A 15,222-nucleotide genomic window follows, 5' to 3' on the forward strand; every position below is an offset into this window, starting at 1 on the left:
CAGCAGCAAAACAATCTATGAAACCTGGACCCTCAGGACCTGAAGACGATAATGTCCAACAGCTGTTCCACGAATCCTGCTTCAACCCCCTCTGGTTCTCTCAGGGTTCTATGTGTGCAGACGACGGGGAGACACATGGAATCATTTCACCGAAACCATTTGTTGTTGTGTTGTCTTATCTGCCGTCGTGTTTTTTTGCCTTATCATAAATGTTTCTTGTTCGCTGTTGTGTGTTTTGATTTATAGTTGCCGTGAAGTTCTCTCATTTGTCATCGTTTTCTTATCTGCTGTTGTATTTATGGGATTTTTTGTTGTGTTTTCTTATTTGCTATCGAGTTTTACTCGTCCCTCTCAGAACTGAGCGTTTAAAGGACTGATACAGATCTGATGAGAACACACAGAAGAATAATTCACATTGCTCTCCTGCATCTTTTATTTTGGCAATACTCTCTCTCCCTCTCTCCCTCTCTCCCTCTCTCCCTCTTTCCCCCTTTCCTTCTCTCTCTCTCTCCCTCTCTCTCTCTGTCTCTATCTCTCTCTCTCGCTCTCTCCCCCTCCCTCTCTCTCTCCCTCTCTCCCTCTCTCCCTCTCTCCCTCTCTCTCTCTCCCTCTCTCCCTCTCTCTCTCTCTCTCTCTCTCTCTCCCCCCCCCTCCCTCTCTGTCTCTCGTCATGCAGCTGCAGCACATGCAGGGGGGCATGGAGGAATTCAGCACAGAGGAAATGCAGACCAGGACTTTCCATGACCTCTGGGGAGGTCCCCCCAAACAAAATATTCAGAAACAACATATTTTCTACCTTTTCCCGCTGTAACAGCAGATTTCTGAATCTTCAGGAGCGGTTGTTACACAGACATTAAAGTGTCCCCCCCCTCAGGTTTTGACTGTCAAATAAATGGACAGACACTTGGCTGAGTCTCCATGAGACTGTGTCCACTGGAGGGATCTGTGGGAAACCTCTGACACAGAGACACAGGGAGGAGGAGGAGGAGGAGGGCTGCTGACTCGGGGACTTCTCTCCTCCGTCCTTCGTCTCCTCAGCGGCTGCACAGACGTGAACGAGGTGAGATTCATTCAGATATGATGTGATGGTTGCATGAGCGCTGAATGGGAGTGTTGGGTTTGACCTTCATCAGAGTCTGTTCTGCACTGTGGACCATTAATATGCTGTAGTAATACTCTGTAGTGTTTAATGCATGATCTGCTGCATGCACACTCCAGAGCGTCCATTGCTGCATCTTGCCCTTGCTTGTATTAACTTCTGCTTATGGGATATACTATAAAAAAGGTATATCTCTACATGTGTATATTAAAGTGAAAAAACACCAGCATGCATTCAGACGCCCCGAGACAGTAGAGTTCATACACGTATATGAACATTCAGGATCGTATAGCTTTAATGTACAAGCCTCCAGTCCAAACAGGGTTTTTCCACTTGAACAGTTATGTAAGATCTTCGCTCAGGAGCCGTCTCAAACCCACTGACTGAGCGTCTGTGGTTCACTCTGCAGATCTCCTCAGAACATTAACACGAGCAGCAGGTTTCCACTTCACTAATTTAAAAAAAACTGTGTATTTACATTGAATGTGAACTTAGCAGCTGCAGAGCTGCTGAGAAATTCCACCAGTTCTTCTACACGTTGTTTCTATAAGCAGAGTTTGCTTCTGCTCATTGTTGTGATTCTAGCATCTAATTGTGTCTTTGCATTGACTTTGAATGTAATCTAGAGAGTCTCTTTGTAGTTGTTTTGTCTCTTTGTAGCCAAGTTGTGTCTCTTTGGAGCTATGCTGTGCATCTTTGTAGTTGTTTTACTTTTCAGAGATATTTCAAATCAAACAAATATAATCTGTTTTTGTGCAGCAACAAAACACAATCTGTGAAATGACTGATTTATTTAATGGAATTGCGATACAAAGAAAATCTACTGGAGCTAAACATAATCATAACCATAATGAGGTTAGTTAACCTCTGATAGATGTGTGTGTCTGTGTGTGTGTGTGTCTGTGTGTGTGTGTGAGGTCTCTTATTGAGCACATGTAAACCCAGGCATGTGTGCAGGATGCAACTGGAACCAGCTGTTCTACATGTATGTAAACACAGCAGCACACACACGTCTAATCACCGGAGTCTGGCCGACGTTTCAGAACGTTTCCACCCAAACATTCTCAGCCTGGGCGGAAAAAAAAAGTTACTCTACCGACTTTCTCTGGGTTAAATTCATCGTTGTGAGGAGTCAAGCTTCCGGATGTAATTGTTGTTAAATTATGGGATGTCTGCTGGGTCGTTTCTCAGGTGATTTATGATCCTTATCGACTATTATTATGTCACTTTCTTAACCTTTTGGGATTTGGATGAGAAGTTCATCAGCGTCAGTCTCAACTCTGTGAACTGTCTGTACAGAGAGAAATATTCTAGAGTTTATTCCACATTCAACACGTCAGCAAATCATAAAGAAATATGTGGAATTTTCCCTTACATTTTTTTGCCACAATTCCAGGCTCCTGCTTCTTCTTTGGGTAACAACTGTTTTCTCTGGCTCCGGGTGGAAGATTCCTCCTCCTCCTCTTTTCCACCGCTCTGGGAACGACATCTAGAAAACAAACGATCTGAGTCTCTAAGCAGCTGCTGAACCTCTGACATTTGGATTGTGGTTTATAAATTGAATATGTCTTCATTACTGCTGCAGCTAGACAACTTAGATAAGATCATTTTTTATTTATGTGGACTAATACTATTACTACTGGCTTTTAAACGCTGTGGACCACCCTGCCTGCTTGTTCCCAGTAACCTGGACTGATCCAACTGGCTCCACCAGTAGAAATGCTCACAAACTTAAAGCGTCTGAACCTGTGATGATTTCCTCTGTAGACACAGTCATGCTTGGAGTTCTCCTCATTCTGTCCCTCTCCTCCCTGGCGGACCTGGTGCCTCCCCCGAGGTCTCCCCCTGTCCTCTGCCGGCACTGCTGTGATAACCTGGAGCCAGCAGAGGGCAGCGGAGAGCAGCCGAGCACAGCTGGGTTCAATCATGTGCCAGAGGTCCGCACCTACATCAACATGACCATCCTCAAAGGTAGATCAAAGGGAATCGAACCGGACACTGGACTTACTCATGTGGTGAAAGACAAACTGTCGTTTTTGAGAAATGTCATAGTTTCCTAAACATGAGACGTACTTTATAAAAATGAATGAAAATCTGAAAAATAATTCCGTCACTCTCAGAAGGACATTATGTGGAATTTAGTCAAATTTGCAAAAGAAGCTGAAAAAGGGCTCAGCTCCTTTTCCAAACATGAAGTCATCCAGGGCGTGAGACTCCAGAGATGATGAGGTCCACTCCCTCTTGTGTTGACTAGAGCCCAGACAATGTGGATTTTTGTTTGCTTTTGATAAAACTATATATATTAATATATAATTTTTTATATAGGCTGATATACTGTATATATATATATAGAGAGATTTGCCCAAGATGTTCTTATCAGACACTCATGACAGATCATTGTCATTGATACTTGATATTTTACAGTTTAACCATTAACTTTATTCTAAATAACTATGAGTAAAAAGGACACACAAATAAAATCTAATATATAGAACTTGAATAAATTAAGATATGAATTAATGTGTTAAAGTATCAGCCTCTTTCTACCTTCTACCTATTGTCATTCAGTCTCCTGTGAGCAATATAATCTCTTACTCTCTTGTATTATGAAGAACTTTGACCACCATCACTCTGTGTAGGTGACAGAGGAGAACGAGGCGACAGAGGAACACCAGGTAAAGCTGGACCTGAAGGCCCCCCAGGCTCCAGCGGGCCCACAGGCTCAGAAGGCACCAAGGGCCAGGCAGGTCTTCCAGGAGACGCCTGTAAAGTCCAGCACTCTGCCTTCTCCGTGGGCCGTCGCAAATCCCTGCACAGCCTGGAGTCGTACCAGGCGCTGGTGTTCGACACGGTCTTCGTCAACCTCGACGGCCACTTCAACATGTTCGAGGGCAAGTTCCTCTGCCACGTCCCAGGGATCTACTTCTTCAACGTCAACATCCACACGTGGAACTTCAAGGAGACGTACGTCCACATCATGCGGAACGACAAAGAGCAGGCCATCGTGTACGCCCAGCCCAGCGACCGCTCCATCATGCAGAGCCAGAGTCTGCTGCTGGAGCTGGAGCTGGGCGACGAGGTGTGGGTCCGGATGTACAAGAGGGAGAGGGAGAACGCCGTCTACAGCGACGACGTGGACGTCTACATCACCTTCAGTGGATACCTCATCAAAGAGAGGGTGGAGGACTGATGAGTGAGAGAGAAGATGAGCTGAGGAAGAAGAACATTTGCTTTTTGGAGAAGAAGAAGACGTCCAGCGTGCTCCAGCGAAATCTCTTTGACAAAATGTGAAGTCAACTTTATACACTCATCACCACAATGGACACCACAAAGTGCTAGAAGTTAGAAAGTTCTCGTACAGGGCCTGTTCTACATCTGCCTGTTTGAAATGGATGTTTTCTTAAGCTACTTCAGAATGTAGTTTTAAGAAAGTGTGCTCATCCTACCTGGTTTGTCTGCAATGAAGATTTTATAGTCAATGTTTTTCATAAAATTAAACTGAATTTGTTTTATTACTGTTCTTGTGTGTGGCTGTTATATACGTTTCAACGATTTACTCCAGCAAAACAACCTTTTTTGATCAAAATCACGAACCTTTCAAAATAAAACCTCTGCAATTCAGCTCTATATAGGGCAGGGCAGCAACAAAATGAATGCTGTGCTTTTATTTTAAAGAATAATGGTTCGACCCAGTTTGTTACAGCTGCTGTAGTTTAAAAAAAAAAAGTGTTCATCCTACTGGTTTGTCTTCAATGATTTTATGGTCAATATTTTTCATAAAATTAAACGGAATTTGATTAATGACTGTTCATGAACTTGGCTTTAACTCAAGTTTAAACAATTGTTATTCACAATCAGCGTAAAAATGTGCAGCAGATAATTAGTACGTGGATTGTCTTAGACGGACCTTCAGTTTATGAGCAGCCGCCATGTTTATGATCCTGTTCAAGCTCAATCTTCCACGAGTCTCCTCATCTTTAAAGAAAAAGCAGTAGGCATTTCCTGTTGACATTTCTGTTTGCTCCACTGATTGTGTTGTTATCTGAACATTTTCCTCCCCCCCTCCTACTGGACTTCCTGTCACTCCCCACCACACAATGTGACTGTTCTGCTTCACGCTGTCGAGACAACATGATGAATTCTTTTCTGAGCACACGTGATAATATGCTAATGTAAGCAGGTCAATACTAATTTAGTGCCAGTATTATAAAGCTGAGAATATATAATTTCTTAAATTCATTTGAGACAAAGAGAGACTGATAAATCCTCCTTCATGCCCCACCACCTTTATTTCTGTAGTATGTAGACCAGGCGATGAATGGCATCATGATACAGATGAAACTTTGAATTTGCATTTTCTCCGTGAACGGGAGCAGGAACAATGCGTGTTTTACAAAAACAGACATCGCTGTGTGCCACTATTTGATGTTAGGATGTGGAATGAGGTCAAAATGTAGGACAGGGTTTGGTGCTGCAGCTTCAACAAACATTTCATCTGTTCAGAGCAGTAACGTTGTGGCCATCAAACTCTGAGCTGAACAAAAAGCCCATGATGATTGATTCCCTCGTTACAAAAGCAGAATGTATTCATAGGTTTTATTCTGTTAATAAATAAACAGCGGGGGGGAGGGGAGGGGGGGGGTTGACTTGACAAATTATTCCAGTTTATAGTCTTGTCGTTTGCACAGCAGAGAAAAACACATGGATAGTCACATAAGAAAATACAATAAAAGAACATAACAAAAATACAAAAAGAGATATGAAAATACAATTAACTTGGCAATCCAAACACTGGTAAGGTGAGTGCGGGATAAAAAGGTGTGTTTTCCTATTTTGTTATGCTCCTAGGGGAAAACAGACACTGACGTTTAATAAGGTTTGATTGAATTCTAGAGACAACAGTGTCCCCAGTGACACAACATCTCACACTCATAGAAAAGAAATAAACCGAAAGGCAGTGAGACGACACCGTGCGAACATGGGACATCTCAGTGACTTGCAGAACAACATGGCACAAACCATGGCCAGGACATCCGGTGAAGTAGAAACCACACGAGAGTCCAAAGTCGTAAATGACACAATCCACAACCACTGAAAAGAGGATTCAGGCAAATCGGCTGAAGGGCTCCGCTACTTCCTATAATCACACGTCATAAACAAGGCCCAGTACTTTAAATGGACCTCATACAGCTTCTCACTGTATTGTGTAAAAATTAAGTCCTTCTACAAAAATACTTTTTTTGCTGTGTAAACGTATGCAACCAAAGGCACTTTCTTCTCATCCATCTCTTCATATGAATCATATGATCCGGTCCTTGTCCTTATCGTGATGGGATTTAACCCGGCTCCAACCATGAGCAAACCTTTACTTGAGTTTTCAACCTAGGGCCCTATGTTTATAAATGTTGGTGTGTAAATGCATTGGTCCAGTCCGGTCTGTGGCTATAATGTAATCTTATGGGGCAACTGCGACAGTCCCTCGAAAGGTCGACTAAACATGATTTTTTCCAGCCTTAAAAAATAATCAAATTTGTTATTCTAGGTCTTTGCTAAGAGTTTGGCAAATTTCTAGATGTCTTGCTCAACGGGAAGTCTCACTTTCACTTCTCTTAGGTTGTTGCAACATTGGGGAACTTTGCTAAATCTTTTTCCGATATAGTTGAGGAGGGAGGGTTGCAAAGCTCTGGAAACTGGTGACCCCCTGGCTACAGAATAAGAATGTCCGAGCTGTAGAGTGATCTAAGATTTCTCGTTGTGTTTTAAACATGTTGGCGGACTTGAGCCTTTCCCTATTTCATGGACTGTCGCAGTTGCCCCATAGGATAACATTGTAGCCCCTGAGACAATCTACTGGACTAGTTCCAAATGTTTTTGTAAGTACAATTCATCGACACGCCCACGTTTATAAACATAGGGTGAACAATACTGTAATTCCCCTTTAAATACTCAGACCTTAACACTTACGTTAGCCTCAACTTGCACCGACTTTACAATTCGATTTAAAATACTGAACACCAACCCCGACCTGTGTAGGGTGATGTATGCTAACCACAATGCATTAGCTTAGCATTGTACCTGCTCAATAACACTCTGTCTGTTTTGTGTAATTAGTTCATCTCTTTGCTACAAAACACTGCGTCTTTAAAATGCTGCCCTTACAAACATTGATCGTAGTCAGGGTGTGGAGGGGCTGCAGTCTCCAGGGGTCTCCGGTAAAGATCAGCGTTAACAGCTGCAGTTTGTGCATGAAAACACAAAGACGACGACAACAACAGGCAATGAAAGAAATACGTTCCCTTTAGGAAAATCTTGTCTGTGGATGAACAGCTGATGTGAAATCAAAAGAATGTGGAAACTCCAGCTTTACGTCTCAAAGACAAGCTGAGACAAATCAAGCTTCTCAATCCAGTGTTCTGCTGTGCTTCTCCGTGCCGAGGCAGCGGCGTTACAACCTGCCCGGAATGTGTCACAGGAAGCAAGCTGCGGAAATACTGTCAGAAATGATCCCGGTCACACATGATTTCATGGATTTCTTCATGCTAATGAAAGTTGGTCTGGAAAAAGCAGGAGGCTTCGTGTTTTGAGGTGGAGGCGTGAACATCTTTTCAATCTGTGAATGAGGTATGAAACATTTCCACCTGTTTCTGATGCCGACAGCATTCAATAGTAATCAACATTAAAATCCCTCTCATGCTCAATATAAACATTCCCTTGCACGACGTGAAATAAATTAGCTGACGACTAACGCTCTAGTGCAACTACATAATAAAACCAATCTAGTGACAAAACCATCGCGTCTGCGGTGACGTCAGGAACCAAAAGGGTTTCGGTGACGTGACGCTCGGTGACATCACTTCGGCGAGGTCTCTCTGCCACGTTCTGCTACAAAGCCGCGAATCGCAGGCGCGGTTTGACATCAACGTTGAGCGTGCAAGACGCTAGGTGTGGAGTTCTGAGTTTAGGACAATAAATGTGCATAATGTTAGGGACACCTGCTGTTTGCACTCGAACCTGTGTGCTTCTCTTTATCTTTGTGATTTCAAAAAGGTAAAGAATGATGGATGATGGCTTTAACCAGGCTTCACTTCATTACTGTGCTTCTTTTCTTAGAGAAGTGGGTGTCCCTAATGATGTGGACATTCAGTGTACAACAGACAAGACTGGAGAACAGAGGTGTCACTCACTTCATCACATAAAAAACACGTTGGAGTAGAAACCGGGGTCACTCATTGAGGAGCGAGTCCGGTCTCTCGTAGCCAAAGAGCCTGAAGTCGGGTTCGTAGAGCTTGTAGAGTTCTCTCCGCGCCTCCAGAGGCACCGCGTTGAACCAGTCGGCCTCCCAGCTGCTGGCTGTGAGGTTCCTGTGGGAGGTGGGGAACTCCACCACGTTGTCCACGCGCAGCTGGCGGAGTAGGTGCTCAGCGTCCTCCTCTGCCGACTCCAAGTGGCCCACAAAGTCATACTGAATCTGGCAAGGGTGGCAAAGCCGGTACACCTGCCGCCAGTGCTCATTAAAGGGCATCTCCTTCTCGGTCTGAGGGTCCAGGAGGTACTGGATGAAGTGGGAGAAGGACGGGTGGAGGCCCACGGAGAACGCCTCGTCCACAGTGGCAGGCGGTGTCGGCTGGTTGGCGTAGCGGCGGAGCATGACCTGCGCGAAGCGGCGATAAAAGTCCTCGTTGCGCAGCTCAAATTTATTCCGGTAGGCGGAGATGAGGCGCACGAAGGGGTCCCGCACGAAGAGGAACTTTGTGTACTTCTTCAGCTTCACCTTCAACAATGAACACACAAATATTATTATTACACATTTAGAATAATGGACAGTTTAAAGAGATGGTGAAGGAAACAGAAAATAATATAGGAAGCTACTAATGACACAACAAGGACCTCAGCGATGACCTGAGCTTTGACACCGTGTGTTTAACCACCAGACTATAATATCTGGACAAATTTCTATATGGATCTGGATTTTGTACGTTTTTAACAGATTTAACACATTTCATGTTTTTCTCAGAGAATAATTCATGGATCTTGATGCAGAAAAATCAGACATATTTTGGGGCCTGGAATCTGTGTGCGATGTGGAGCAGATCCAAATACAAATCTGGATCTAGTGAATTTGAATTAAAACACTTTAACAGACCTTCATGAGGTGTCTTGCGAACTTCCCATAGCGCTTCCAGAACTTGTTGAAGGTGAAGTGCATGCTGCTGTTGTGCACCAGGTCCCTGGGGATGGCCAGAGGGTCTCTCTGGGGGACTCCGTCTCGCAGCAGGCTCTCACTGAGGATGATCATGATCCGCTTCCAGTTGCTGCACGCCACCTGAGAGCGGCAGGGAGCACAGGTGCAGGTGATGAAAACCAGCAGAGGAGAAACGGGCAGAAACAACAGCTCAGCAGCTTTTGTGTAAGTCGAGCCTCACTGTTTGAAAAACCACGGCCAAGTGCTTCAGCTCTTATTTGATCTAATGCATTCACACAGAGGACACAGGGACACAGAGCAGGGACACAGAGCAGGGACACGTACCTTGGGGACGTAGCAGTAGATGATGCCGTGCCGGTCGTCCACGATGAGGTGATCCAGCTCCTTGTTGGGGATGTCGTCAAACGAGCGGTTTTTGCCAGGAAACACGATGCTGTCGTTAGCGCACATCTCCTGCAGCAACTTCCGCCGATGCTCCTGAAACACACACACACACATAACTTTATAATTAGCAACGGAAGTCGTCTGAAGGTTATTGGCAGATTTCAAAAAGAAAGAGAGACAGAGAGAGAAAGGAGTTGCAATCAAGATTCAGATATGTTCTGCATCTGAGCTCCCTGTTCTCCCATTGGCCGGTTTAAAAACTGATATTTCCACTTTTGGAACCAGCCAAAATTGGAACACTGCCATTATTCATTTTATCAGTAACGAGTGATGTTCCTTCAATTACATATACATTAATAACATCAGTTGAATATTTACTACGGCAGCTACTTCAACAATGAATAATTATAATAATAATAATAATGTCAGATATGAACCTGTCTCTCCCGGAGCTCCGCTGCCACCGGCGTCAGGTGAATCTTCCACTCTCGTCTCGGTACGTATCGCTCCTCCGCCTTCTCCGATTGGTTGCCTGTGTCGACGGGGGCGGGGTCCGTGGGCTCCCCGGTGCCCGGCTCCAGGAACTGGTTGACGAAGGCGTCGATGTCGTTGAGGAAGGACGGCGCTCGGGACGTCTGGGGCCGTGTCTTGGGAGGAGGGGGGTGGGGGATCCTGGGGCCCGGGGACACGGGGGTGTGCAGGTACAGATGAGACGCCCCCACGTCGTCCCAGTAGATGATGATGAGGAGGACCATGAAGGCCGAGCCCAGGACCACGAAGATGCGGAACATCCTGGACGTTCCCATGGCGACTGATGCTTGAAAATAGTCACCTGGATTATTTTTTGTTTTTCTTTACGGGGTCACCATGGCAACAGAGTCACGGTCCAGAAGCTGCCTCTCACCACGGCGATAAATAAACAGCCGCTGTGGCAGAGCGTGCGGTGGGATCGGGCTTCTCATGATGCTGGTGCACGGCAGGAGTGGACTCACACTCACCTCTGCTCCATGGCTGCAGCGCCCTGCACACACACACACACACACACGCACACACACACACGCACACACACACAGACACACAAAGAGAGACAACGGTTATTTATTCCATTTTTCCACTCGCGTCTCTGGAATCAGATTTCGTGGCGCTGCTACAGACACCAGGCGAACACAAGGAATGCAGCGGTGTAGAGAACAAACCAAGTTAAATATAATAGACAGAACGAGGTCGGGATCCCAGTGCAGCTGAATCTCTTACCTCTTTATATCCCTTCTTATTTAGACAGATAGAAGACACAAAAAGAATCGGGCAGAGAACTTTCCTGTTGCTAAAAGGAGCTGGAGAACTGGAGCAAAGCGAGCAAGACGGTTTGTTGAGCTGGAGTTTTTGACGAGGCAAACACTGAACTTCTCCCTCACCGACCTGCCTCCCACTCCCGGCAGTAAAAATCACGAGTGCTTGTCAAATATCTGAAGGCTCCGAGGCCCTGCAAGATGTGAAGTCATAAGTCTTGCACGGACACAAGTGTCCTGCTGTGCCACATGTACCCGACTTCCTATGGGGTTATGGTGTAATGGAAATTTACACATTGCAAACGGCGAGATGCCTCCAGTCTGAATTCACAGGGAGCAGTTTGCTTCTTCCTTTTTTCTTGCTGCTGAATGATTGAGCCCTTTACAAAACGCTTGAACCAGCTTTATACAATTTCCACCACCACTGTACGGCGTTGGAACACTTATATCCCCGAGCGTGTATGAAAGCCCCTATGTTAGCGACCGTTGAGGCCAGGAGCAAATATTTTATAGCCCTTACTAAGACACGTTCTGTGTGCACAGCCGAAGCTCGCTGGGCTCATGCAGTCCGACAAAATGGCCCATTACCCCGTGGAGAGCAGCCTGAAGCAGCAGAGGACAAACACAGAGAGTGTTCTACCTGCAGCATATCTCATCCGTTCATGTTTCTTAATTACACATTATCTCCCGAGGACATCTCCCTCCTGTTGAGTTTGAAAGTCGAAGGGCGTCTCCATTCCGGCACACGTCTAAATGTGGAGTTCTGGTGCAACAGTCCTCATATTATTCCCTCTTTCCTGCAGCTAAGAGAGGACCATTGACATGGAAAATCATCATTCCTCTCTCCACTCCTCCTCCTCCACTCCTCCTCCTCCTCCCCCGTCCTCCTCCTCCTCTCTGCACACCAACGGATTAACGGCCTCCCACTGATGTGCATCGTATCAAACGAGTCGAGGGCAGCAAATATTAAGTCCTGACCTCTGTTAATGGTGGAATATAGAGTTAGTACAGCGACTCGATTGCTCTAATCAAGTACAGTACTCCCGTGTCCTACTACTTTATATACTCCACTACATGACAGACGACTCCACAGCTTTTTAAACCTCAAGGGAAACATTTAGCTTTTTAATCTACAGCTTAACTTACATGCTACTTTAAAAGTGAAGATTTTACGTACAAAACATATACAAAATATATCTCAGTGAAGGCTCCACTGACTATTCAGTCCCAGCTGAGGATCAGAGGTGAGTGGGCCTTTTCTGTCCCTCTCCCTGAGCTCTGACCCCTGATCCCCCCTTTTAAATGTTTAAACACACATCGTTACACGTGGGCTTTCTCCTGGTTCTGAACTCTGGGGGGCGGCTGTGGCTGAGGGGGTAGAGCGGTTGTCCTCTAATCAGAAAGTTGGGGTATGATCCCAGTCTTCCTCATTCTGCGAGCTGCACATGGATGCACTGTATGAATGGATCAATGTTCATCAAGACTAGAAAAGCTCTATATAGATACAGACCATTTACAGTCTATTTTAACCATTTTATATTGTGTTATTCATCTTTTTTTTACTCTTTTTCATCTGTATCTGTGATATATCTTTTTAACTTTCACTTATAAACACATTGTAACTAAGCTTTATAGATAAAGTTTATTAATAAAATATATCACTATAAGCTGCATACATGTGGAATGACACAATAGATAAATGCTATAAAGATTAAAAAGTAATGAGACTGTATTGAATCAATATTTTGGGATGAACGTTGGTCTGTTTATATTTTACGCACCTTTCTGTGTTGACCTAAATTTTTCTCGTCAGATCATCTCCTCGTGCGCGCGTGTTATTGATCAATCGATGCATATATTGTTGATTAGCGTGTGTGTGTGCGTGTGTGTGTGTGTGTGCGTGTGCGTGTGAGGCACCAGCGCCACGAAGCAGCGGGACGCTCATCGCACCGTCCTGTCCGCTGCAGCCGCCGGCGGATGCCAGAGCGGACACAATGTCGCCTTTGACGCGCGGGCAGAGAGCGCATGGAGCCGCGGGGTACGAGCTGTTCCTGCCGCCGGCGGACCCGGGGCTCCGGGTCCGGCACCGGGAACGTTAACGCGGAGACAAAGAGGAAAAAACAAGGGGACGGTATTGGCTTCATGCGCCGTCGGCATCTGAACGTGTCAGAGTCCGGAGCTCCGCGCGGAAGCACGCTGCAGAATCCTGTGCGTAATTTCCCACAGTGAGAAATAGTGATGATGATAATAATAAAGAGGAATAAACAGCCGGAGCTTCTCACCTCGTTCCTCCAGCGCCGCGTCAGCTGAGTGTGAATCGGAGATGTGATCACAGCCCGTTTTTTTTTTTGTTCCAGTCCGGAGAGATGGAACGAGACTTCCCCCTAAGCATCGCGAGAGTTCGATGTGAGTTGCAGTTCTCAGTTGTTGGGTCAGCTCCTGCACAACATGTCTCCACTGTGAGATGATTTATGTCGACAGCTCCCTCCTCCGCCTCCCACAGGAGCACGGGGCTGGAAATAACCTGCTGGACCTGCAAAAAAACAAACATGTCACCCCCACACCAAAAGAATGAGGATGAGGAAATGATGAGGCTGCAGGGAGCCGGGTCTTTCTGCTGCCTCAGGCCCATGAGGTCGAAATCCTGTGGTTTGTGAACTCTTTTCATCCTGTGACACACACACACACACACACACACACACACACACACACACACACACACAGACACACACACACACACACATACAGACACAAACAACCGCCTGCATATTTTAACCCCCGGCTCAAACATTTTCTTAATTTAGACTTGTGCCCTGGCTTTCATCATGCTTTGATCCCACACACACACACACACACACACACACATGTTTGTAGGTCTATAGTGAGGACATTCATTGACAATAAAGACTCTTTTCATGTGCAATAATACTTGAATAACCACACTCGTATTTATCAATACTCATCAGTTTGAGATTCTGTTGTTTTATTGCATTTATTTCCTCGTGATGATTTGCTGCTTCTGCTTTTTTTGTATTCAGATTCTAGTGTTTTCGATATCGTTGCTGTTTACGGGGACCTCAGTGATTTGGTTTGTTCCCGCTCATGTTCCTCATGTTTTGAAATGAAAATACATCTTCCCCCAGCCTTACCAATCAAAACTAAATACCTAAACCCAATTCTAACCCCAAAACCAAGTGTTAACCCTGAAACAGACCATCAGAAAGTGGGGACCAGTCAAAATGTCCTCACCTTCCCAAAATGTCCTCACTTCGTAGGTGGTCCTCACAAATATATCTTTACAAGTACACATACACACAAAAAATATTACATAAGTGAATGGAAAACGAAAATGCAATGGAGGTTATTTGTCACATCTAAGTAGAGAGACGATGAAAAGTGGGTTCCAGCTTATCCTAACATTTGTATCACATATCACATCACATCAACATTTTATTGTGTTTCTTTTTTGGTATAATTTATCATTTTCTTATGGTATTCGTTGAATGCATTCATGAATTATGTGTGAAATGTAATGGCTTGCAACCTGACAATATGTGAATCTACATTACATTGACTGGACCTTTCTGTGCCCCTCACCCCCCTAACAAGCCCAGATGTCGTGTCAACAGTCAGATGTGGAGCAGACATGTGTATTTGTGGGACAACATATTGGTTTGGACACGTCCCCTCTCGCTGCATGATGAGGAGATTATCCATCACCCTTATGAAAGAGGTTACTCTCTTAATCCCCGTCTGGCTGACACATTTTTGTCAAATTGAACCCTCCAAAAGCAGAGTAAAAAAATAAACAAGCAGGTTTATAGAAAACACTGCTGAGGAAGCATGAGCCCATGTTCCATAGTAACTGATGGTTAATCACAGATTGTGAGTTGACTGAATGAATTTTGTTATTGAAATATCGTTTGATATGAAAGTATGTATTTGGTTGAAAAAAAAAAGTCCTATACATTCTCTAAAACATTAAATACTAAATTCTACTTTATTCCATTCAAATAGTAATAATTATCAGCGATTTCTTTCATATGTCCGTGACATTTAAGGAGAAAACATCAATAAAGCAAATTAGACCTGTATGGATAAAGAATATATGCTCATAATATACAGTATGATATGTTTTGATTTGAGTTTTTACAGTGTGAAAACCTCACAGTGGCCAGTAGAGGTCCCTGTACTCTGCATTAAGTCAGACACAGCAAAAGAAGTGCTCAAACATTTTTTATATTTTC

At 44.7% G+C, this 15,222-nt stretch overlaps 2 protein-coding genes across 3 annotated transcripts; one reads left to right on the forward strand and one right to left on the reverse strand.

Moving 5' to 3' along the window:
* The first annotated feature begins 711 nt into the window (after window positions 1-711).
* Window positions 712-4,571, forward strand: c1qtnf6a (C1q and TNF related 6a). Of its 2 annotated transcripts, none has more exons than XM_053443998.1 (3): window positions 712-1,060; window positions 2,867-3,070; window positions 3,739-4,571. In XM_053443998.1, the coding sequence occupies exons 2-3, from the start codon at window positions 2,875-2,877 to the stop codon at window positions 4,287-4,289; spliced, it is 747 nt and encodes a 248-aa protein (XP_053299973.1). In that variant the 5' UTR covers window positions 712-1,060; window positions 2,867-2,874; the 3' UTR covers window positions 4,290-4,571. The 2 variants fall into 2 exon arrangements, with proteins under 2 accessions (XP_053299973.1, XP_053299972.1); XM_053443997.1 differs by lacking the exon at window positions 712-1,060 and adding an exon at window positions 2,116-2,290 and having other exon boundaries at window positions 2,496-3,070.
* Window positions 4,572-5,369: 798 nt separating this feature from the next.
* Window positions 5,370-13,602, reverse strand: chst12a (carbohydrate (chondroitin 4) sulfotransferase 12a). Its single transcript, XM_053443873.1, has 5 exons — window positions 13,258-13,602; window positions 10,124-10,707; window positions 9,627-9,779; window positions 9,243-9,422; window positions 5,370-8,870 (listed from the first exon to the last, which is right to left on the reverse strand). Exons 2-5 carry the CDS (start codon window positions 10,490-10,492, stop codon window positions 8,322-8,324), a joined length of 1,251 nt encoding a protein of 416 aa, XP_053299848.1. The 5' UTR covers window positions 10,493-10,707; window positions 13,258-13,602; the 3' UTR covers window positions 5,370-8,321.
* Window positions 13,603-15,222: the final 1,620 nt, after the last annotated feature.

This window comes from Pleuronectes platessa, chromosome 16 (genome assembly GCF_947347685.1).
Source record: "Pleuronectes platessa chromosome 16, fPlePla1.1, whole genome shotgun sequence".
NCBI classification, from domain to species: Eukaryota; Metazoa; Chordata; class Actinopteri; order Pleuronectiformes; family Pleuronectidae; genus Pleuronectes; species Pleuronectes platessa.

Coding starts and splice junctions, on each gene's coding strand:
- c1qtnf6a (XM_053443997.1), top strand. CDS start 2,851: ATGATTTCCTCTGTAGACACAGTCATGCTTGGAGTTCTCCTCATTCTG. Junction 3,071..3,738: donor CAACATGACCATCCTCAAAG/GTAGATCAAAGG, acceptor CACTCTGTGTAG/GTGACAGAGGAGAACGAGGC.
- chst12a (XM_053443873.1), bottom strand. CDS start 10,492: ATGGGAACGTCCAGGATGTTCCGCATCTTCGTGGTCCTGGGCTCGGCC. Junction 9,780..10,123: donor CGGAGCTCCGGGAGAGACAG/GTTCATATCTGA, acceptor TGTGTGTTTCAG/GAGCATCGGCGGAAGTTGCT. Junction 8,871..9,242: donor TCGCAAGACACCTCATGAAG/GTCTGTTAAAGT, acceptor TCATTGTTGAAG/GTGAAGCTGAAGAAGTACAC.